This window comes from Sapajus apella, unplaced genomic scaffold (assembly GCF_009761245.1).
Source record: "Sapajus apella isolate SASKATOON/1434 unplaced genomic scaffold, GSC_monkey_1.0 scaffold291, whole genome shotgun sequence".
Taxonomy (NCBI): Eukaryota; Metazoa; Chordata; class Mammalia; order Primates; family Cebidae; genus Sapajus; species Sapajus apella.
This window is the reverse complement of record NW_022437231.1, coordinates 101979-127163: the sequence shown is the minus strand read 5'-3', so window position 1 is coordinate 127163 and position 25185 is coordinate 101979. Positions and strand designations below refer to the sequence as shown.

Sequence of the window (25185 nt, the reverse complement as noted above, 5' to 3'; positions counted from 1 at the left end):
TGTCCTGTACTGCAGTGTACTGGGAGGACAGAGATAAAATGATGTTCATGCTTCAAGTTGTTTAGAATCTCAGGAACAATATGACATATACACAAATTATAATAGAAATAAATATGTAAGTTATTTAAAAGACCTTTACATATATTATAGATTCAGGGAATGGAGAGAAGATTTTAGAGAAATGGTGTTATAAGAACCAAAGGTAGGTTCAACTTCTTAAAGGTAGAAATGAGATTGTTAATCACAATGGAGTTGGTCTGGGGTTGGAGGAGAAATGACATAAATGAAGATAGAGAGATAGGAAACATTTTAGGAGTTTCCAGAATATGATTAAATAGCATTGCTTGGCCAGAGCAAAAGGTAAGGAAATCGTGGGTAACAGACATAAAAAAGTAGTACAGTAATTGCTAATGACCAGATAATGGAGGATCTTAAATGCCAACTGAAGAAGAATTTGAACCTGGCGTTTGAACCTGGCTTACCTATTGAGAGACCACTTAACATTTTTATGCAGTTAAGTGATGGATCACATGTGTGGTATAGGAAAATTTGTCAGTTGAGTGCAGGATGGATTAGATGAGAAACTACAGAACACTTCCAAAGATGGTTGTTGCAGTCTGGATGAAAATGTTTAATGACCTGAACTAGGTTGTGGCAATGGGAATAGAATATTGCAAATAAAGAATAGGATTTACTTGGCAACCCATTGAATATGGAATTGAGTGTCACAGGTTTTAGCCTGGGTGATAATGAGGATATTAAAATCTCCTGATATATATTCAGTTAACAGAAAAAGGAACCGTAGATACTCAATTTTGGACCTATTACGTTGAACTTTTCTGTCTGTACTCCTTAATGACATTTAGTTTCTATTCCTTAATGACAAGGATGTTGTCATATTAGGATTTGAATACATTTCTAACACTAGTGTCTGGCACATAGTAGCTATGTAGAAAAATTTGTTGACTGACCGAAACTAGGTGAAAAATAGTTAACAAACATTTATTTTAACTTTTGAGAGTACAATTTGAATTAGAGATCCGGAAGATATCCACAAATATCCTGAGGTGATATTTGAAGTTAGGTCAGAGGACGAGAGTCAACAAAGAAAAAGAGGAAAATTGTCCATGGTAATAATCTTGAGGAATGGAGTTCCTTAAGTTTTCCATAGTTAGGGAAAAAGAAGTGGTATGATTTGACACTGAAAAACAGGTAAGAGTGAAAGACTAGAATTGGTATATGGTTGTTTTTAAGAAAGAGTGAATAGTCAATAGTGTCTGTTTTTTATAATAGGAGGGTAATAAGGACTGAGAAAAGGCTGAGTGCTTTGGTTAGGATATTACCCAGTATATTTTTCTAAAAAGCAACCTTAAGAGGTCTAGTAGATATGGAGGTCAGTTGTAAAGGCTAAATGAGTAATGAGTAAGTGGGAACAGTTCACTAGGTATAGTCATGCTGTATTTCTCACCTTGTTTAAAGATCTGTGAGAAAACATAGAGTTTTAAAATTATTTTTAACTCACTCTACATGACAGATATTATATTTTAGAAAATATTTTAAAATTTTAAATGTATTTAAATTTATAAATATTAAATAAAATTTTTTAAGTGTTCCATTTTACATGGAATGACATGTGCTGTTTTCTTGTCTAAGAATAATTTTTAATTTCACCATAGTGCTTCACATTTCTTTGACATTTCATTTTTAATGTCTTTGTGACTTAGTATAGTACAATTTTTATTTTTATAATGTTATGCAAAATGAGTCTAGAATGATTTTGTAATTTTGTACGGCATTTTGCCTAAATAATACTCTTTACTGATGCCTGGTTTTATCACGTTTAGACTTTGTGAATTTGAGACTTCTTTAGATTTTAATTATGCTTCTAATTATATTTTTAGTTCCTGGAGTTGTATTTTTCTCTGCAGATATGTATCAAACTTATAAATGGTCATTTTATTTTGCCTATGTTTCTAAGTCCAGAAATGGTTTTCGTGGCTAAATAATAAATACAAATTTTGCCTGATCTTGCAAGCCTAGCAGAGTGATAAAATATTTTTGAAGGTTCGTAATTACTAAAATTTATGATTTCAAAAAAGCATAGATGATAGATTGATAAATTTAAAATTTTTTCTTATGTTGACATTATACCTGTTTTGTCCATTTTTTTTTTATATGGGAGAAGGGCTGAATTCACTATCCTTGGCAGTCGTATTCTGAAGTCTATACTACTACAATTTGAAAAGTTTTAATAGCCAAAGCGATTTTGCTTTCGTACTGGAATCTTGAAATTTCTAGGTGACTTTGGGGAAATAGTGTGGATGCGCTATTCCTGATCACCTGAAATTGAACGTGGCAATTCTGGAGTTATTGGTGGCACTAACAACAGCCATCAGAATTACCTAAATTTTAATATCCAGTCATGAGCATCAGGAGGAATTGAAGGAGGAAGATCTCCTTTGGGAACCCGATGTAATTTTAGATAGCTAAATGTTTGGATAACTGATAGGGGAAAAGTTTAATTTAAAATACATGTTGATGTTGAGTTCAGTTTGCCAGTATTTTGTTGGGGATTTTTCTATTTATGTTTATTAGGGATATTGGCTTGTAGTTTCTTTTCTTGTAGTCATTGTCTGGCTTTGGTGTCAGGGTAATGCTGGCCTCATTAAATGAGTTTGGAAGCATTTCCCTTTCTTCATTGTTTGGAAAGCGTTTGAGGAGAATTGGTATTCGTTTTTTGTTTTTTGTTTTTTTTTTTTTAAAAATTTCAGCTTTTAGTTTAGGTTCAGAGGATACATGTGCAGGTTTGTTACATGGGCTGATTACATGACACTGGGGTTTGGAGTATGAATAATCCCATCACCCAAGTAGTGTGCATAGTATCCAATAGCTAGTTTTTCAGTCCTTGCCTCCCTCTATTTGTCCCCCTCTAGTAGTCCCCAGTGTCTGTTTTACCCATCTTTATGTCCATATGTACACCCAGTGCTCCCACTTATAAATGAGAATATATGGTATTTGGGTTTTTTGTTTCTATGTTAATTTGCTTAGGATAGTGGCCTTCAGCTCCATCCATGTTGCTTCAAAGGACATGATTTCATTCTTTTTTTTAATGGCTGCATAGTATTGCATGGTATATATGTGCCACATTTTCTTTATCCAATCCGCTGTTGATAGGCACCTGGGTTGATTTCACGTTTTTGTTATTGTGAGTAGTGGTGCAGTGAAGATAGAAGTGCATGTGTCTTTTTGGCAGTATGATTTATGTTTCTCTGGAAATATACCCAGTAATGGGATGGGGTCAAATGGTAGTGGTGTTTTAAGTTCATCAAGAAATTTCCAAATTGCGTTCCACGGTATCTGAACTAATTTACATTTCCACCAAAGTGTAAAAACATTCCCTTTTCTCTATAGCCTTACCAGCATCTTTTTTTTTTTTTTTTCTTTTTTGCTTTTTAATAGCCATTCTGACTGGTGTGAAATGGTATCTCATTGTGGTTATGATTTGCATTCTCATCACATTAAGATACATTAAGATAATCATGCATCATGATCAAGTGGGATTTATCCCTGGGATGCAAGAATGGTTGAACATACACAAATCAGTAAATGTGATATACCACATTATGAAGAACAAAAATCATATGATCATCTCAGTTGATACAGAAAAAGCATTTGACAAAATTCAACATACTTTCATCTTTAAAACTCTGAACAAATGTGGTATAGAATGAATATGCCTAAACGTAGCAAAGGTCATATATGACAAGCCCATAGCTAACATCATACTTAATGGTGAAAATCTGAAAGCTTTATGTCAGATTGAGGAAGAAAAAACAAGGATGCCCACTCTTGCCACTGCTATTTAAGATAATACTAGAAGTGCTAGCAGACCAAATAGACAAGAAAACGAAAAAAAAAAGCATCCAAATTGGAGAGTAAAATGACCTGCTTGAAGATAGCATGGTCTTATATATGAAAAGGCTTAAAGACTCCATGAAAGAAAAAAAAAAACCTGTTAAACCTAATAAATGAATTCAGTAAAGTTTCAGGACACAAAATCAACGTAGAAAAATCAGAATCATTTCTATACACTGACAGCAAACTATTTGAGGATATAATCAAGATAACCATCCTATTAACAATGGTTACAAAAATATGAAACATCTAGGAATAAGTTTAGCCAAGAAGGTGAAAGATCTCAACACTGAAAACCATAAGACATTGATGAAATAATTAGAAGAATTAAATAAGTAGATAACCCATGTTCATAAATTGAAAGAATTAGTATTGTTAAAATGTTCATATTACTGAAAGTGATCTACAGATTCAATGTAATTCCTACCAAAATTCCAATGAAATTTTTCACAGAAATAGCAAAACAATTCTAAAATTTTTATGGAACCACAAAAGATCTGAATAGCCAAAACAATCTTGAGTAAGAAGAACAAGGCCAGAGGCATCATGCTACCTGCTTCAAGTCATGTTACAAAGCTATAGTGATCAAAACAGTGTGGTACTGGCATAAAAGCAGACACATAGATCAATGGAATAGGATACAGAGGCTAGAAATAAACCCAAGAATTTACGGTCAGTTGATCTTCCAAAAAAAAAAAAAAAATGCCGAGGAAACACAATGGGGACAGGACAATCTCTTCAATAAACACTGTTGTCAAAACTAGATATCCACATGTTGAAAAATGGCATTGGATCCTTATTCACCCTGTATACAAAAATCAGCTCAAAATGGATCAGAGATTTAAATGTAAGATTTGAATTTGAAAGCATAAAATGCCCGCAAGAAAATACTAGAGAAAAGTTCCATAACATGGTGTTGGGAATGATTTTTTGTTTATGGCCCGCAAAGCACAGGCAACAAAAGCAAAAACGAACAAATGGGACTTCATCAAATTATTGTTTCTCTATAGCAAAGGAAACAATCAACAAAATGAAAAGGCAGCTTACATAATGAGGGGAATTAATTACAAGCCATATATCAAATTAGGGGTTAATATCCAAAAATATCAGTAACTGATACAACTCAATAGCTAAAATAAAATAGAAGTACAGGTTGAGCATCCCTAATCCAAAATCCGAAATGCTCCAAAATCTGAAACTTTTTGAGTCTAACATGACACTCAAAAGGAAATGCACATTGCAGCATTTGGATTTTTGGTTTCAGATTTTTGGATTAGGGATGTTAAACCAGTTAAATCATGCAAATATTCCAAAATCTGAAAAATTTCAAAATCTGAAACACTTCTGGTCCAAAGCATTACGTATAAGGGATACTCAACCTGTATTTACCTAGATGTAAATAATAAATGAAGATATTAGAATAGGTTATTATATCAGTCCATTTTGTGCTGCTTTATAACAGAATACCTGAGACTGAGTAATTTATAAAGAACAGAAATTTATTCTCTCAAGAGTTCTGGCATCTGGGAACTACAAGATCAAAGTGCCAGCAGGTTTGGTCTTTGGTTTAATGATGACGCCTGGCTGCTGTGTCCTCCAAAGAGGAGAAACCCTGTGTCTTCACACAACAGAAGAGCAAAAGAGAGAATCCACTCTGGTAAGCTCTTTTTTTTTTTTTTTGGAGACGGAAATTTGCTCTTGTTGCCCAGGCTGGAGTGCAATGGCACAATCTCAAATCACTGCAACCTCTGCCTCCTTGGTTTAAGTGATTCTCCTGCCTCAGCCTACTGAGTAGCTGGGATTACAGGCATGCACCATCACACCTGACTAATTTTGTAGTTTTAGTAGGCATGGGGTTTCTCCATGTTGGTCAGGCTGGTCTCGAACTCCTGACCTCAGGTGATCTGCCCACCTCAGCCTCCCAAAGTACTGGGTTTCTAGGCGTGAGCCACCCTGCCTGGCCTTTGGTAAGCTCTTTTTATAATGTCATTAATCTATTTGTGAGGGCAGAGCCGTCATGGCCTGAACACCTCCCATTAGGCCCCACCTCCCAATACTGTTGTATTGGGGATTTAGTTTCAACCTGAGTTTTGGAAGGGACAAAAACATTCAAACCATACTAGTTATAAATACTATTTTGGTTATAAAAGCCTGTGATTCCTTGAAAATAAAGTTTGACATATACTCCGTATCATTGATATCTTAAATATATTAATATCTATACATCTTGTTTTTCTTTAGTGTTCAAATGGTGATATATACTTGAGGTAGCAACTTAAGGGTTCGAACCAGCTTATTAGCTTTGTCTAAATAAATGACCTATAAAACCATTTCCCATGCTGGCTGAAATATGGATGCTGGATTCTAATTGCAGGTGAAATAATTCTCTCAGTGCTTCTATTTATACAACTTTTGTTACTGGAAGCATTTCAGGAGTTAAAATCAAGGACTAGGATAGTGGTAATGGAAGTGGTTAAATTGAGCTGGTAGCCATGATTGGTTGTACAGTTGACGCTTGAATAACATGGGTTTGAACAGCACAGTTCCATTTCTGTGTGGATTTTTTCAATAAAAGCTATACCAAGTGAATCTGCCCCTCCTGCCTCCCCTTTCATCTCCTCCACCTCTGCCACACCTGAAACAACTAGATGAACCCCTCCTCTTCTGAGCCTACTCAGTGTGACTATAATGAGGATGAAGACCTTTATGATGATCCATTTCCATGTAATGAATAGTAAATAACGTTTTTTTCTTCCTTCCGTTTTCTTTAGCTTACCTTATTGTAACAATATGGTATTTGATGCATGTGGTATTTAATGCATATAAACATACAACATATGTGTTAATTGACTTTGTATTATTGGTAAGACTTCTGGTTAGCATTAGGCTATTACTTAAGGTTTTAGGGAGTTGAAAGTTATGTGTGGACTTTTGAGTAAGAGGGAGATTGGGACACCAAGTTCCTGCATTGTTCAAGGGTCAATGGTACTTGTAAATTCCAAAGTCCTTCTTTTTATTCACAAAATGATTTTAGGTACTTATTGATACCTAAATATATTAATATTTGGGCTACATCTTTGTGTTTAACATATTAGTAGACATCTCTACATGCATAGTTAATGAAAACTCATTGAGTTCAAAATATAACTCATAATTTTTTTTTTTTTGAAACAGAGTCTCACTCTGTCACCCAGACTGGAGGGCAGTGGCATGATCTTGGCTCACTGCAGCCTCTGCCTCCTAGATTCAAGCCCTTCTTCCGTCTCAGCCTCCTGAGTATCTGGGACTACAGGCACGTGCCACCATGCCTAGCTAATTTTTGTGTTTTTAGTAGAGATGGAGTTTCACCATGTTGGCCAGGATGGTCTCAATCTCCTGACTTCGTGATCCACCCACCTTGGCCTCTCAGAGTGCTGGGTTTACAGGTGTAAGCCACCGTACCCGGCCTCATTTTATAATTTTTAATAATGATAATTAGGGGTGCTGCTAAATGTTTAACTAAAAGCCTATCTCTGAAATAGCCCTGATTTGTGATGGTTGTCAGTTTCCTGTGGTGTAAATACTCCTACTGTGGCTCATTTCAAGCTACTAAAATAGTGTCACTGAATGCAGAGTTGAGAAAAAAGAGGTAGCACATCATTATATACCATATCCATCAGACATTATCTCATTAGCACAGATAATAGTAAAATATAGTAATTAAGTATTGATGGTTTTGAGTGTTCTTTTTTAGTATAACTCATTTATGTTTATATAATTTCAATAATGGCTATTTTAATAACTGCCTCATTAAAATCCTGAAAATTTAAAAATTGTATCTCATGGGCTAGTATAGGGGGCTCTAGTACACCATCAAATTCATAATTATGATTTATTAAGAATTATTGATGTCAGTTATGCTACACTTTACACATATTTTTAAACTGAATTTTAATCCTTTCAACAATTCTATGAAGTAGGTGACACTGTTTCCATTTTACTAAATCAGAGAATTAAATAATGTATCCAAGGGGACAACTAACACTGCATCCTGATTTAGAGTAGTGCTTCTCAGACTTTAGCTTGCATAGAATCACTTGAAGAGCTTGTTTTTAAAAAATACTGGGCCCACCTTCAGAAGTTCAGATTCAATAGATGTGGAGTGGGCTGTAAAATTGCATTGTCAAGACCTTCCCAGGTTATGCCACACTGGGGACAGCACCACCATGAAGCAGAGGCTGACAAGCTTTTTCCATAAAGGATCAGATGATAAGTATTTTAGACTTTGCAGGCCATGAAGAGGGATCAAGGATATTACATATTAGGTTGGTGCATAAGTAATTGTGGTTTCAGACTGTGAATTTTAAATCATTATAACTAGGCTCAAACACATTTTTATTACTCAAAATAGGAACATTAAAATCAACACATTTTTGCCAACGAGAAATTTATTCCTGTAGCGTAAAAATCCATGCTTTGGTATTCAACGAACTATTGGAAGCATTTTCCCTGCTAAAAGCTGTTGAGATGCTTGAAGAAGTGGTAGTGGGCTGGTGAGAGGTCAGGTGAATATAGCAGATGAGGCAAAACTTCATAGCCCAGTTCATCCAGCTTTTGAAGCATTGGTTGTGTGACGTGTGGTCGGGCGTTATATAGAAGAATTGGGCCCTTTCTGTTGACCAGTGCGGGCCAGTAAGTGCATCTTAGCAATTTGCTGAGCATACTTCTCAGATGTAATGGTTTCACCAGGATTCAGAAAGCTGTGGTGGATCAGACAGGCAGCAGACCATCAAACAGTGACCATGATCTTTTTTTAGGGGGCAAGTTTGGCTTTGGGAAGTGCTATGGAGCTTCTCCGTCCAGTTGTTGAATAAAATCCACTTTTCGGTTGTCATATAAAATCCACTTTTTGTCACACGTCACAATCTGATCAATAAATAGTTCATTGTCTTTGTGTAGAATAAGAGAAGACAGCACTTCAAAACAATGCTTTTTTTCTGATTTTCGCTCAGCTCATAAGATACCCACTTATCAAATATTTTCAACTTTCCAATTTGCTACAAATGCTGAACTACCATAGAATGGTTGACATTGAGTTCTTCAGCAACTTCTCATGTAGTTGCAAGAGGATCAGCTTCAATGATTGCTTTCATTTGGTCATTGTCGACTTCTGATGACCAACCACTACACTCCTCATCTTCAAGGCCCTCATCTCCTTTGCGAAACTTCTTGAACCACCGCTACACTGTACATTCGTTAGCAGTTCTGAACCAAGCGCATTGTTGATGTTGTGAGTCGTACCACTGCTTTATGACCCATTTTGAACTCAAAGAAGAAAATCACTCATAAAGAGAGAAATGTGCATTAAAATGATCTATAACATAATCACATTTATTTAAGAATGTGTATATTCCAGTATGAAACAGCAAATTTCAAAAATGCAAAAACCGTAGTTATGTTTGCACCAGCCTAATGGAAAAGGGAAAAAATATATATGAGAGAACATAAATGTCCATTTTTTTTTTACTACATTTGAAATATGATAACATTAATTGAACACAATTTATTGTGATACAAAATGAAAAGACTGGAGCTCTTTTTTTTAAATCTTTTGTTTGTTTTGGAGTTCTTTTTTTGGAATAATATTTTACTTATTAGGATTCAAAGTTATCCTATTGCCAGAATTTATTGTAGATGTTCATCTGTTACAGCAGACCTATAATGCAATTTTACAAATTGCGTCTTTGAGGCATTATTTTCCCATACAAATAAGTACTGCCAATTGTATGTGATCTTAATGAGCATATTCATTGTGTGGAAGGTACTAAGAGAATTCTCTCAATACAGCTGTAATTCTTGACCAAAAAAAAAAAATTTTTTTTAAGACTTTTCTTGGTATTTGCCATTTAGCATGAAATTACATTGCAGATTAACCATTTCCAATTTAAGGTTAGGTAGGAGCTCCTCAATTGCATCTTTAATTGGATTTTGAAATATAGAAATTTCCTTTGCAGTCACAGTGAGGTCTGAAAAGCACTGCAGGAACTCTAGTTTGAGCTTGCAAAATAAATCTCTTGAAAATTTGTGTATGGAGGTAGATCTTTTTGTTTCAACTTTTGACAGTGCAGGAAGTATATAAAGCCATTATTGCTTGTAACTGGAACGGTGTTGTCAAAATGACTTTTTTGCAGTATTTTCTCATACAAGCACTTCTTTGCCTTGACTTTTAAGTTAGATTCATTAGGAAACTGTCAAATTTGCAGCAAATTTTAATTTCCAAAGCCATAGCAGTGATTGAAGACATTTTTTTTTGTTGTTGTTCAGAAAATTTTATTTGTGCCCTTGAGCTCAAAAAAATCACAGTAAAACTCTGTAACGACTAAACCATTGGTCTTCTGTATAATGAGGCAAGCCAAGATTTTGTTTCCATTTCGGATTAAAATTTACAGAACTTATGATGGTTAAATCTGTGAGAACAAATGAAGTTCACTGGTGACATTACTGGTTCAGTGATACATGATAAATTAATGTTTTCCCTACTGGTTCAATGATACATTCTAAATTGTTTTCCCTATTGATGAATAATAGAATGAAGTACCATAAGCTTAAATACCTATGCTTTCACAAACTTTGTAAGTTTGTTCAACTAAACCTTTTTCTGATCTTCATTTATTTTTGTCACCATCATTTGTAACACATCTTAACAGATTCCACTTCAGGTTATACTGAATTGGTGCTTTCTCAACTTGGGGAATATTCTTGCTTATTATTATTTTATGGAGAATCTTCATAGAGGCTCACTATTAGTGATTTCAAGCTTGTAATTGACTTCTTGAGAAACAACTAAGCAGTGTCATTAATACCTGCCAGCTCATCAAGAGCCAAAGACAATGTCTACAAATCTTTTACCTTGGTTTTTAGTTGAATGTTGATATTGTTCCCAGTGTCCTCATCTCCAGTGGTTATTCTCACTGAGAGGTTATTCTTAAGCAAGTTTATTTTCTCTGGAAATATTGGTTGCTATAACCAAATGCAATTTAATTAGCTCCCCATGGGTAACTGGATTTCCTTGCTTGGATAACAAATGAGACACCTGGAAATTTAATTTGTTTGCAATTGTGAGTGTGTATGTGTGTTTGTCTGTGTCTGTGTGTGTGTGGAAATTCTTCTGTGATGAGATATTTTGTTCTATATTTTTCTGATATCTCTGATGATTTCTTTCCTATGTCTTGGGAATGTGATGAGTGCTTAGTCTGGTAATATTGATGTATATTGTATAGTACAATGGTTTGCTATCTAACTCAATAACAAAAGAATTCACATACTACTTTAAATGCCTTAAAAGCATGACATGCTTCTCTTATTTTGACATGATGATCAAATGTGGTATGACAGTATACCATGGTTCTTGAAGCACTTGACAAGTCATAACTGTCACTGCAATTTGTAGTGCATCCAGCAGCAGTGTAAAGTGAATCATTCTGTCACAGCCCCTCAACTCTGCTGTCATAATGCAAACACAGCTATAGGCAGTGCACAAGGGAATGAGTTGTGTTCCAATAAAACTTTATTTATGGACACTGAAATTTAAATTTTACATAATTTGCATTTCATGAAATACATTCTTTAATTTTATACAACCGTTTATAAAAGTAAAAACCATTATTTTCACATTACTTTTACTTTAACCATTACATAAAATTACGTATGGGCTGTGGGCTCTACAGAAATTTTACATGGGCATTGGGCTATAATTTGCCAATTCATGCTATAGAGTAATGCTGGGCTGTTAAACCTTTCCACAAGACTTTTTCTATGAATTCCCTAAGTGAATATATCACCATTCATCCGTGCAACCGTTCCTAAAATCTGGAGTCATTCTTTGAATATCATTGGGTTCCCCAAGTTTTAACAATTCTACTTTGAATTAATCCTCCTTGCCTCTTTACTGTAAACATGTAAGTTTAGGCCCTGTATCTCTCCTTGAGACTACACTACTCTTTAAACAGATGTTCTTTCCTCTGACATCCCTCTTATTCTTGATCAGTTTTTACATGCTGCTAGAGTACTGTCTGAGTTCATTTGGGCTGCAGTAACAATACTATATATTGGGTAGCATATAAATAGCAGATTTTTTTTTTTCTCATAGTTCTGGAGACTGGGAAGTTCAAGATCAAGGTGCTGGCAGATTCAGTGTCTGGTCAAGGCTCGCCTCCTGGTTTATAGGTCATCTTCTCTCTAATCTCACATGATAGAAGGAGTGAGGAAGCTCTCTGGAGGTTGCTTTAATAAGGGCACTAATTCCATTCACAAGGGCTCCACTCTCATGACCTAATCACCTCTCAAAGGCCCCACCTAATACTATCACATTGGGGTTTGGATTTCAGCATATACATTTTCAGGGGACATTCCATCTATAACAAGTACTGTTTCTAAAATATAAATCTGATTGTTATACTTGTTAGACAATTTTGTAATGGTTTTCCATTACCTAGAGCAGGCTTCCCAAACTCAAATGAAACTGATTAAAGGTAGTTAAATGATGATTTTTTTTTGACATACTTTTTTTTTTTCATATTGAATAGAAGAGAATTTTTTTATTTCCATGAAGATACCGGCCTTCTCTTATTTTTTTTGAAGTATGTCTTTTTGTCTTTCATTTTCTTACTTTGAATAAAAAAGAACAGCTTAGAAATATATTTAGCTACTGTAACAAAGACAGGAATGAAAACATGATGAATGGCAGCTAACAGTGGACATCATTCTAGTGATACAGAAGGAAATGCTCGGACTATGCAACTAGAGCATTTGCCCAAACTGAAAGAGGATTCCCTGCTCAACCTCAACAAGTTTTGCTCTAGGAATGTGGGCCCAAGGAAGCCAGATTTTTGACTTTTCAAAATAAGTCAGAAACCAGATTTTTAAATCTGAAATCTTCAGATGGCTGGTTTTAGAAGTGGAGACATATTGTGATAACCGGAACATTAAGTAATATTATGATTCTCTTTCTATTTGGCTAGATTAGGGAACTGATAATCAGTAAGGTCAAGAGACAGGTCTGAGTTCATGCCTTTAGTTATGGGTAGTGTCAGGCCTAGAATGTTGATCTCTCAACTCCTGTGCTAGTGTTCTTTTTTTTATAACAGGCCAGCTCCAATATGTTACTGAAAAAAAGCAAGCACACACATACATACACACATACACATAAACGTGAATAAGCTAATATAAGGATTCATTCAAGTAAGTGAGTTAATGGAAAACTCTTGACTCTTTCCAACATTTCCACTAACAGCATCCAGACACTTATCACCTCATTCCTGTAATACTGAGATATTAGACTTTCTGCTCCCCAGTCCTTTCTATATACTATGACCAGATAAATATTTTTAAAAGACACTATGTCAATTGTATTACTTTTTATACAAGAATCTAATATTGATTCAGTTGCCTATCATGTGAAGTCTAAACTCTGCTGAGCTTTCAAGACCCACAGAAATTTTCTACCTGTTATTTCTTATTACTCTCTGAAATGTATCTTCCTTTAATATTTCACTGTTCCCTATATTCTTCATCATAACACCAGTACATCTTTGATGCTGTTATTACTTTTTCTAGAATAGCCTGTTTTCTTCCCTCTTCTTATTTATTTTTCATACTCTAACTCATTAAGATGGCTCCTGGGCTCTTCTACTGACCTCTCATTTCTATGGTACCTGCTACTTCTTCGATTTCAAATCTCATTTAGTGATATAGTTCTGTTCACTCAGTGTTTTATATTTCTTTTTGACATTCGGTAAATACTTGTTTGTAGATGTTACAAAGTCACTACAGATTTAGGCATGCTCCTACTCTTAACAACAGTATCCTACATTGATAATAGGAATGTTTATAGTAGACTTTGTCAAGCAGCAGCCTGTAGGCCACATATACCATGTAGATGGATTTTGTTAAGGAAATTTTAGAAATTGGAATTCGCAGTCAACACTTAAATATCAAAAAATTTCTGATGAAAATATGCTTTTTGGCCCAGTGGTGGCTCACACCTGTAATCCCAGCACTTTGTGAGGCCAAGATAGGAGTGTCACTTGAGGTCAGGAGTTCAAGACCAGAGTGGCCAACATGGCTACTAAAAGTACAAAAATGAGCCTGTAGTCCAAGCTACTCGGGAGGCTGAGGCATGAGACTCACTTGAACCCGGGAGGTGGAGGTTGCAGTGAGCTTAGATAGAGCCACTGCATTCCTGCCTGGGCAACAGAGCAAGGCTCTGTCTCAAAAAAAGTTAAAAAATTTGCGGTCCCTGAGGCTGCATTCCCATTAAACCATCATCTGTAGTTGTCCTATTATATAGGACACTCAATAAAATTTCACCCAATAAAACTGCTGTTTATCTGGTTCCTGGAGGTATCTGAATTGCTAAAGATTTAATTATGTTCAAAATTAAGTTGAATTTATTATTACTTTTTGAAAATTAATAAATGTATTTTAAAATTAAGAGGTTAATTGGGAAAATTTAATTGTACAAGTAGTCAACAGCACAGTTAATTACTTATGATCTTTACAGTCAGTAGTCATGCTTAAACTGAATTTTTAATTAATCAGAATGATATAAGAAATCATAGAGATTATGAGATAGATCCTCTGCTTGCCCATAAACTATGTATAGCCTTTGGCAAGTTGCTTAAGCTCTTTTATATCCTCATTTCATATATATCCTTAAGGTATTAGCGTTGTCATTGATTAAGAACCACAGAATAGATTCCAAATGAAGGAAATGCAGGGCCTATTTTATAAGGAACTAATACAAATTTTAATATGGAAACTTTCAAGCTCAGTTACCTCATAAGGACTTCACTAACCCAAACCAAGATCTGTTGGATTTTTTCTTTCCTTATTTTTGGCCTTGTAGCATTAAATAAATCTTCTAGGGAAAATGATGGTGTTGCATTTTAAAAAGTCATCAATAGTCTGAGGTCAGGAGTTTGAGACCAGCCTGACCAACATGGAGAAACCCTGTCTCTACTTAAAAATACAAAATTAGCCAGGCATGGTGACACATGTAATCCTAGCTACTCAGGAGGCTGAGGCAGGATAATCGCTTGAACCTGAGAAGTGGAGGTTGCAGTGAGCTGAGATGGCATCATTACACTCCTGGGTAATGAGCAAAAACTACATCTTAAAAAAAAAAAGTCCTCATAATATAATAGGACCACTATATTGTTTCTAATGAATATTATTTTCTTGTGTCTTAGCATTTTCTAATATATAAGAATTCTATAAAATTATTTAATTATATGCAAAAGAATTACATAATTTAAAAATTTTAAAATTACATTTAATTTTTTTAATGATATAAAAAATTATATAAAATAATTTCAGATAACTAGTAAATTCTTCTAATTTATGGATGTGAATTTTTTTTATAGGAAAAGAAGTCAGAAATTGTACTTAAAAAAATTGACTTCAGAGCTGTGAGAAATACATACCATTAAAGATTTTTTTAACGAAATTTGTCAGATTTTAAAAACAATTTTTGAACTCTTCCGAAATTTCCCATTTGAAGATTCTTCAAGTAACTTCAACATAAAAGATGAAACTGATCATTACAAAGTGCAAAACTTACATTGATGTAGTTATGCTTCAGAGAAATAAAAATGTTGATTTGTTTTTAATATAAGCTATATTTAGTCTTAAAAGTATAGTTAGGGCAAAGAAAAAATTGTGTGAGCTGATTAGTTTATTTTCCTTTTAGTTGCAGAAATGCATTTCTGGGGAGGGTGGTGTGGTATTAAGCTCCAAAAAAAAACTGTCCATTGTGTCACATTTCTGGCTTTTATGTGATGTGTACAAATCACCATCAGTCAAATTAGAAACACGAGGTTACCATATTAGGCATTATAAACGGTGACAAAGAAGTAGTGCAAGTAGTCACATTTTCTGCTTTTGAAATGCTTAAACTCTAACTAGTAGATAAAGAATGATAGAAAATGAGTGATTTAAAAAAGGACATAATTTACATTCCCAAGAGAAAACAGAAGCCACTAAGAATTTAAATAAGAGGACATTATATTTACTTTTTCAGCACCTAGTACAGCTTCTTGGATATATATAAGTGCACATTACTTAAAATTATCTGGAACTTTTTTCTAGAATTTATTCAGTTAAACACTTACTGAAAGCTAAAGTGTGTATCCACCATTATATTACCCTTGAGATACTATGGCAGACTGCTTCCTGGTACATTTCATTGTGGGTTTTTCTTTTTTTTTTTTTTTTAGTCACATATTCAGATACATAGACAGGTGTTACCTAGTACAACTAGCTAACGTGTTTGGATTATAAATTCATTTTTCAAGAGCTTACATATATATAAAGGAAGGTACAGACTGTCCTTTGCACAGTTCTCATTAGCACAATATCTGTGTAACTTTCGTTTATCTGAGCAAAGTTCAACTACCTATACAGAAGGAAGAGCTTCGTCTTGCAGACACACACATATCTGGATTTATCCCAACTTTGGCACTTATTCTGGGCAAGTTATTCAGCTTCTGAATTCAGCTTTCTCATCTGTTGCAATCAGATAATAATAATATCTGTTTTGCAAGGGAGTTGGAAATATTGTATAAAGTGATATCCATATAATTCTTTTGTTTTGAGATGGAGTCTCACTCTGTCACCCAGGCTGGAGTACAATGGCATGATCTTGGCTCACAGCAGCCTCTGCCTCCCAAGTTCAAGTGATTGACGCTTCTCAGCCTCCCAGGTAGCTGGGATTACAGGCACCTGCCATCATGCCCTGCTAACTTTGATACTTCTGTGGAGATGGGGTTTCACCATGTTGGCCAGGCTTGTCTTGAACTCCTGACCTCAGGTGATCCTCCCAGCTTGGCCTCCCAAAGTGCTAGAATTACAGGCATGAGCCACCATGCCTGGTCAATATCCATATAATTTTAAAAAATAATGTTATCTGTAGGCTTTTTTCCCCTTAACTTTTATTTTAGATCCAGTGGGCATATATGCAAGTTTGCTACCTGGGTAAATTGCATGATGCTGAGGTTTGGGATACAAATGGTCCCATCACCCAGGTACTGAACATATTAAATAGTACACAGTAGTTTTTCAATCCCATGTAATTTAAAATTTCCATTTCCAAAGCTAAAAATATGATTATTTTTAGAAAACTTTATCTTGTATTTAGAGCTAAAACCAATCAAATAATATAATGCTGTTTATTGTACTATTTTAACCAAACCATGTTGTGAATATTAAGTTATGGTAGCCAGTTATATTTTCTGAAGATGATCACAGCAATATCTCTTACCTCATATATTTTTTTAGAACTTGCTACCACCCATTAAGAGTTGGGGTCTAATTCTCCTATTGAATCTGAGCACACTTATGTAACCAGTAGAATGCAGCAGAAGGGATGCTGTGGGACTTTCCCAGCCTAGGTCATCAAAGGCGGTGCTGCGTCCACTCTGATTGTTGGAATACCAGTCTGCTTGGAGCTCTGAGAAGTCCAAGTACCTGGAGGCTGCTATGTTGTTAGGAAGTTAAGCCTTGTAGAAAGGTCCCAAGTCTCAGATATCAGATTTCAGGTCAAAAATCTAGTCTTTCCTTTCATGCCAGTCACCAGCCATATCAGATGATCTGTTGGATGATTTAGATGATGCCAGTTTCAGTCATAGAGTTACTCCCTATTACCCCTAGCCTTTGAGACTGCATCAAGGCCCTAGATTTTGTGAAGTAGAGACAAGCCATCTTCAGTGTGCCCTTTGTGAATTCCTGGTTCAGACTTTATGAGCATAGTAAAATGGCTTTTGTTGTATGCCAGTAAATTTGGGGTGATTTGTTATATAAAAACAGTAACTGAAACAATTTATAAAACTTAAAAGATACATTTTCTCAGAGAGATAGTTACTGAAATTCATCAAAGTAGGAACTACCTGCTGAATAAATGTTTACTGAGTTTTTCTTTTGTTTCAAATAAAGATAGCCTAAAAAGAAGTTTGCCTAGAGAAATTTGGTTTCTTTACATGTTCTTTATTCTGACATTGTCTTGAAGAAATATTAATTGACTTCTAGCAGCCAGGAAAGAAATATGTATGTTTAATGAATGCTGTGGGTTTTAACATAGATTCATGATAAATTTTACCAGTTTGTTGAATGAAAAATGTCAGTTAGTACTTTTGAATGAATAAGGACAATTTCCGCAAAAAATTTAGCATTTGTATTAACATAGGAGCCTAACAAAACTTTGTAGGAACAAAGGAATATCTGTACTGATCTCTCCAACTGGAAATTGTTATCCCTGATACTAATTTTAATGTTAATGTATAATAGTAACATTATCGCTAATATATTTCGCAGTTGTTTTGAGTCATACCTTTCCTGTCACTTCTTAGAAGACAGTGGACTTTCTAGGTTGATCACTATTGAATAAAATTATAACCCTGTCATAAAATTACCAGAGGATTTCTGTTATGTAGTACATATTATGATTTCCTAAAATAATATAATAATTATAATAATGGGCATTTTTTTATTAAGATTATTGCTATAGGTGGGCATGGTGGGCTCATGCCTGTAATTCTAGCATGTTGGGAAGCTGAGGTGGGAGGATGGCTTGAGCTAAGGAGGTTGAGGCCAGCCTGAGTACCATAGAAATACTCTGTGTCTCCAAAAAAAATATTATCAGTTGGGCAGGGTAGTCAGCACTATGCCCCAGCTATCCAGTTTGCTGAAGTGGGAGGATTGCTTAAGCCTAGGAGGTTGAGGCTGCAGTGAGCTGTTATTGTGTCTCTGCACTCCAGCCTGGGTGGCAGAGTGGGACTCTGTCTCAAAAAAAAAAAAAAAAAAAAAAAAAGATTATTGCTGTGAGTGCCAGGAGCCAAAGTATTATGGACCTATCACATACAGACACAGTGTATGTGATGTCTGTGTGTAGAGCCTAATCACATACGGACATAATTCTTGAACTGTATGGGAAAAGGTCTTTAGGCATTGTGTGAAATAAAATTTTACAAGTTGTATTTTGCTCTTATTATGGTTTAATACTGTAGTTTTGAAGATCATCTGTCAGACTCTTGACCTAATCAAACACGACAAGTAAGACTAGAGTGTTTCTAGTTCAGACTAAAATAGACTGTTAACTCCATTTAAGAATGAATGAAAGTGACTGGTCAAAAAATTTCTATCACATTTCTAAAATAATTAGAGAAGATAACTTAGAGTGAAATGAAGTCATTGTTTTTATATAGCCCATTTTAATAAAAAATATTTCTTAATCAGGGCAGTTTATGCCATAATTTCTAATAAAACATGTAAGTGCAAGTAACTCAAAAGTAATGTAGGTTTTCAGAGTTTACTGAATTTTCACTATAGTGAGTAGCGTGAGTATCCTAGAAGAATTTCCTGTCCTAGAGGAATTTTCAATCTAATAGTAGAACTACAAACAGTGTTTTATTTACCTAGAACTGTAAAACTAGCAAAATGAAAAATGCAGAAAAAAATACAACTATATAAAATTCTGCAAAAATAACCCCATAAATAGATTGCAAGCTTATTGATGAAGTTAAGTTCTGGGATTTAACCACTAGTTATAGAGTTTGAACTGCTTGACCCACATAGGACAGGTTGATTACATTCATATAAGCACCCTTACATTTTATGAAATCTTAACTCTTCTAAAGTGAGGTAGGTAAGTGATATGGGATTATAATTAATTTGTAATGAATTATAATTAACCTGGAATGAAAGAGGTGTATCTAGTGGATAGATGTGTGAATAACTGGTGAATAGGCACAGAATTTCAATGTCATTGCAACCTGGAGAGCCATACTGGAAGCAAAGGCCATGTGTATGAATAGGTGTGACTACATGTAAAAGTAACAAATTAAGGTAAAAGTTAGGTGTGTAACATTTTTGAAATTTAGTTTGGAATTTTCATTAAATAGAATAGTTTTTAACTAGTTTCTTTTTAAATATTAGAAATATTTCTAATTATCCAAGTACTGCCTGAATTGCCTTTGAAATAGTACACACATGCACCCTGAACAGTTGCTTTTTTGCTCAGATATTTCTTTTTCAGATCATGCATATAAATGTATATTCACAAAACATATTTAGTATTTATGTACATTCCTGTTAGATCTTGCCTCTATAGAACTTAGTCATGGAAACTAATTTAACAAAGTTGCCCATTCACATTAGCTTCATATTCTTTTTAATTTTCAATTTTTTATTGAGACCAAGTAATAATTATGAAGGTAGTGATAAATGATTAAACTTTAAATACTTTTTCTAAGCTCCCAGTTTTCTTATGTTTTTCTTTCTTGTTTATATCTTAACAGCAAGCATTTATAGCAGCAGTAGCAATGAAGAAAGGCATGATTTTTTTTTTTTTCATATTGTTAGAAGTGAAATTGGGAATAACTGGAGAATTAGATTACAATACAGTAGTCCTCCCTTTACAGGGATCAAGAGACATGATTTTTATACTTAAACTTTTTTAGCTTGCTAAGAAATAATTTTAATGGTGATTGATTATGTGATAATTATACAAGGTAGCTCTTTTACTGTAGATATGTCACCTACACATGAACATAGGACAACTTATTTAAATCTCAGGAATGACAAAATTCTAAAATATGTTGAAATAAATTTAACAATAAAGAAATTATATAAAAATAGAAAATTTCATGTTTGTCAGGTATAAACAAAATATGGGAGCCTAGAAAAGGAAGATTTCCTGCAGAAATACAGAAGACTTCATGTAGGACTTGGCATATTAGTTGACTTTGCCAAGTAAGTAGCCATGCTATATGTGGAAAATGCACAGAAAGGAATTTTAGATAAGAATTTAATTCTCAGAATTGTGAAAATGAAAATGTGCTTTAAAAAAAGCCAATAACATAGTGGGACTGACACACACATGATGTTGTGTGAGAAAGTACGACGTAATCGGAGATGAGGGTATAATGAGTTGTAAAAGTTTCTGACTGGTTTAGGACCAGCTCTGTAAACAGAAGAAAAGTGGGAAACTGAAATACAACAAAGTAAAACAGAAAATATTATAATTTTTAAACACAGGCCTTTCGACTTGACAGACTAACAGAAACTATTATTGCTACTTCGTTTGATGAGCTTTTAAAAATAGCTTCATTCAGTCAGATACTAAGCCATTTAGATAAGTAAAACATAATATTCATGAGAGTTTGCTATTATTTTCAGCTGCTAAGCCAGGTGCCCCAAATTGACTTAATGCCATTCATTTTGAGATAAACTTGAAATTCTTCCATTCATGCATCGGCTGTATATTCTAGGTACTTGAAAACCTCATTAACATAGAAATAATTTTTTTTTTTTTTTTTAAGATTTGATGTGGATAATGATGCTAGTAAAGCCTTGTTACTAGATAGGTGAAAATTATAGATTTAGAAAAAAAATTGAGTGACATTTGAAGGGAGGTAAAATGTCTTGAACTTTTACAAGCACATTTAGTAGTTCTTATCGTGTGCTTGTCTCCTGTCGGTTTTATAATCAACAGTGGTATAATTGTCCAAAGATAACAAACACATATCTATCTATATACCCACGTATTACTTACTAGCATATAGTTAAGTGATGGAATTGATTAACATTTAAAAATATGATGTTTTAGATTCAATAACCTTGAAAATAAAGCTACCATTTCTGAATAATATTGTGAGGAAGATAAACTGGAAAAATGCCACCACAAATAACATGAAGAATTTCATAACTTCTTAGTTTAACATGACACTGTCTTGAGATTGGTTCTTTGGGACAATCCTTTGTTCACAGTCAAGTATGTTCTTTGATGATGATGATGATGATCTTAAGTACTTTTAACTCAAATTATTTGAACATTAAAACAGCATCACTTTCCTCATTAGTTTTTCTTAGATTGATGATAAGAAAAGAGAAACTGATAGCTAAAAATTTAGGTCTTATTAAAACTCTTCCATTACATTAAGTACTTACAGACCAGTAAATTATTTGTTTCTGGTTTATAGAAGAGAGGTTGGAGCATAAAGAGCCTCTGGTGCCTAAATGAAGAAAAAAAAAAAAAAGGCTTTGCAAAATTTGAAAGCTTTAGTGGGGAAGTGTAGATGTTTGTGTGTTTTTAACAGGGACTTTTGAGAAATGCTAGGAATGACAGCTGTTCAGGGTTACCAGAAGTTGCATCAGGCTTTATCCAAATGTAACAAGTCCTAAAATGTGGCAATTTTTCATATTGATAGGGAGATAAAGCAAGGGTCTGTCCAACTGAATAAAAGAAGGAAGGAAAGAAGGAAAGATCATACTATCCTAATATTCTGAAGGGCATGCATATATTAGGAAGAGAAGAGGGCTTTGTGTACAACTGGGTCACACTAATATTAAAGAGGCAGATAGAGAAGGAAGATCTGTTGAAGAAGACCAAAAACAAATGTTCAGACTGATGTTTCTAAGTTAAGAGGTGTTTTAGAGATGTAAAAACAGTCTATTGCTACAGAGATATCACGAAGGAGGTTTGAGAAAAATTTGTTGGCTTCATCAAGATACCGTTTAAGACCTTTGACAGAGGAATTTTGATAAGCTTTTAGTGAACTTGGTTAGATCAGGTTTTAAGGAGTGATTAAGTGTGTAGGAAGTGGGAGACTCAGAATTAATGACCAAGTAAACTTTGCTTTAACCCTTTGAAGATGTCACTTATTCTTTCACTAGACAAGCTAGACCATATGTTGATGTACAGGGAAGAAGTGGTTTTAAGAAAAAACTTTATTTGTTAATATTCCTCCATTTCTGTCTCTACTTACTGCCTCATTACAAGCCAGAAGCTGACACATTTTCATTAGAACAATTTCAATGTTTTTAAGGAAATATAAAATACAGATCTCTGGATTTACACAGAAAGTAATTTGCATGCTAAGGATTTACTACTGAAATTTGCTGTCATGGTTTGACGGAGTGCAAAAATAATATCCTCTGTTTGTTACCCAAGTTTAGAACCACTGGAGGTAAAAGCAGATGAGTTGTCTGCTAGACTTTAAAATATCTGCTTAAAATCGATAAAGTCTAGAGTTAAGGCCTCTATTTGTATAGCCACGATGGGATTACGAATATTTTGTTACTGAATTATACATATTTACTCATTTTGTTACTGGTACACCTGGACAGCCACAGGTGTGGAAGAACAGAAAATTCTTGTCCCTTCCTTAAGAACAGGAATGCAGAAGGGCTGAGCCATACATGTCCAGTAGTCCTTCTCAGCCTTAATCAGATAAATCTTTCCTCTTCTGGAGAATGGAAACATTCTTTGATATTGTTTCAGCTTCTGCAGAGAAACTAACCTTTAAGGAACTACTAGGTGTCCAGTTTTAGCTCTCAATGAATATCCACAATATCTGAAAAGGCTATATATATTGTATATATTGAGACTAAATTTTTTTCATCTGTTCAAACCAAAACAGCACATTAACCAAGATTGAATACAGAAGTAGATACGAGAGTCCAGTTATCTTTTGTTGAACCACGTTATAAAGATTCATTTTTTTTTTTTTTTTTTTTTTTTTTTAAAGAGACAAGGTCTTGCTCTGATGCCCAGGCTGGAGTGCAGTGGAGCAGTCCTAGCTCACTGTAGCCTGAAACTTTTTAGACTTAAGTGATTCTCCCACTGCAGCATCCCAAGTAGCTGGGAATACAGGCATATGCCACCATATGCAGTTAATTTATTTTTATTTCTCATGGAGTTGAGGACTCCCTTTGTTCCCCAGGCTGGTATCAAACATCTGGCCTCAAGTGATCCTTCCACCTTTGCCTCCCAAAGTGATAGGATTACAGGCATGAGCCGCCAGGCCTGGATGAGATTTCATTTCTGAAATGAGATTTCTGTTTTAAATTCTGAAAATTTAAAACAGTGCCATTTTTCTTACTAAATTTTTTTGTTTGGAAATAATAGCTTTTTTCATTAAAATGCTAATTATGTTAATATGCAATAGGTTTATAACTGTTACATTTAAATAAATTGCTAAATAAATTGAAAAAAGTCTCAGTTTTGATTTTTTAATATGTTAAATGTCTATAGGAATAATATAAATGAAAGCTCTTTGGGATTCTTAATAACTTTTAATAGTGTAGAGAGGTTTTGAGAATCTGTGGTCTAGAGGAATTCACATATAATTTAGAAAGAAAGCAAGGCTTTATATAATCCAAAATGTGCATATTAGGGCTTAAAGCAGTACTTCAATATGAAGTATTTTTCAAATGACAATATTAAGGTAAGTTTTGTAGTTATCATGCTTTGTATTATTTGGAATCATATTATTTTGGAATTTTTCTAAATCGTCATTTTTTATTTTATGTCTTTAATGTACAACAGAGGAAGTCAACAATGAAATAAAATATTTGCAAAACTATATATTTTTGTGAACATTTAATTTTTTCAAACCATAGTTGCTTTCCTGAACAAGCTCGATACTTTGTAAGAATATAGAAAAAAGATGTTCTTTGATAATCTTTGGAATATTCCTGATATCTTACATGTAACAATATTTCATATCTGAGTTAAGTGAACAAAGTATATTTTAAATTTTTTTAATAGTACTGTCTAATGCCATTTTGGAATGTAAGTAGAGGTTAATTTGCTATTATATAAAGCTCTTCAGTTTAATGATAACTGTTTATCCTTTTATCATGTAACATATGGTGGTCAAAATGTTGGTGAGTTTCTGATTTTTCTTTTTTTTTCTTTAAGCAGATAATCTCAGTGATACCTTAAAGAAGCTGAAGATAACAGCTGTTGACAGGACTGAGGATAGTTTAGAAGGATGCTTGGATTGTCTGCTTCAAGCCCTGGCTCAAAATAGTAAGTTTCATTATGTTTACTCAAATTCCAAACGAGAAAATCAAATTCAGTAGTCATTCAGAAACTGGCGTGTAGTTAAGCACATAACTTTGTATTCATATAACTTGAATTCTTTTGAATCATATCCCTGAATACTGAGATTGTTTTACATGTTCCATCCTCCTACCCACCCTCCACGCCCCCCCAGGATCCTCAAAGCCAAATTGATAGGCAAAGAAAGGAGGAATTGATGGGTGGTGATGACATTAATACCAGTCCCAGAGAGAGGCCGTTGTTTGTTCCTAACAGTAAAGCATCATAGTTGTTTTTCTTAACACCTACATTTGTGCTTCAAAAATAGACTGTTTTATATGTAGGGACAGTGGGGAAGGAGAGAGAAGAGAAACAGGGGAGCTTAAAACATTTAACATTTTTTGAGATATTAT

General features: G+C 34.2%; 1 protein-coding gene across 2 annotated transcripts in view; it reads left to right on the top strand.

Annotated features, from left to right (window-relative positions):
- Nucleotides 1–25185, top strand: part of LOC116545573 (rap1 GTPase-GDP dissociation stimulator 1-like) — a 128081-nt gene that overhangs the window by 3319 nt on the left and 99577 nt on the right. The window contains exon 2 of one of the 2 annotated variants that reach the window (XM_032272115.1): nt 24653–24760. In XM_032272115.1, the coding sequence (XP_032128006.1) occupies nt 24653–24760 (108 nt within the window). Of the gene's footprint in view, nt 1–24649; nt 24761–25185 lie in introns of both variants that reach the window. The other variant, XM_032272114.1, reaches the window with a different exon arrangement.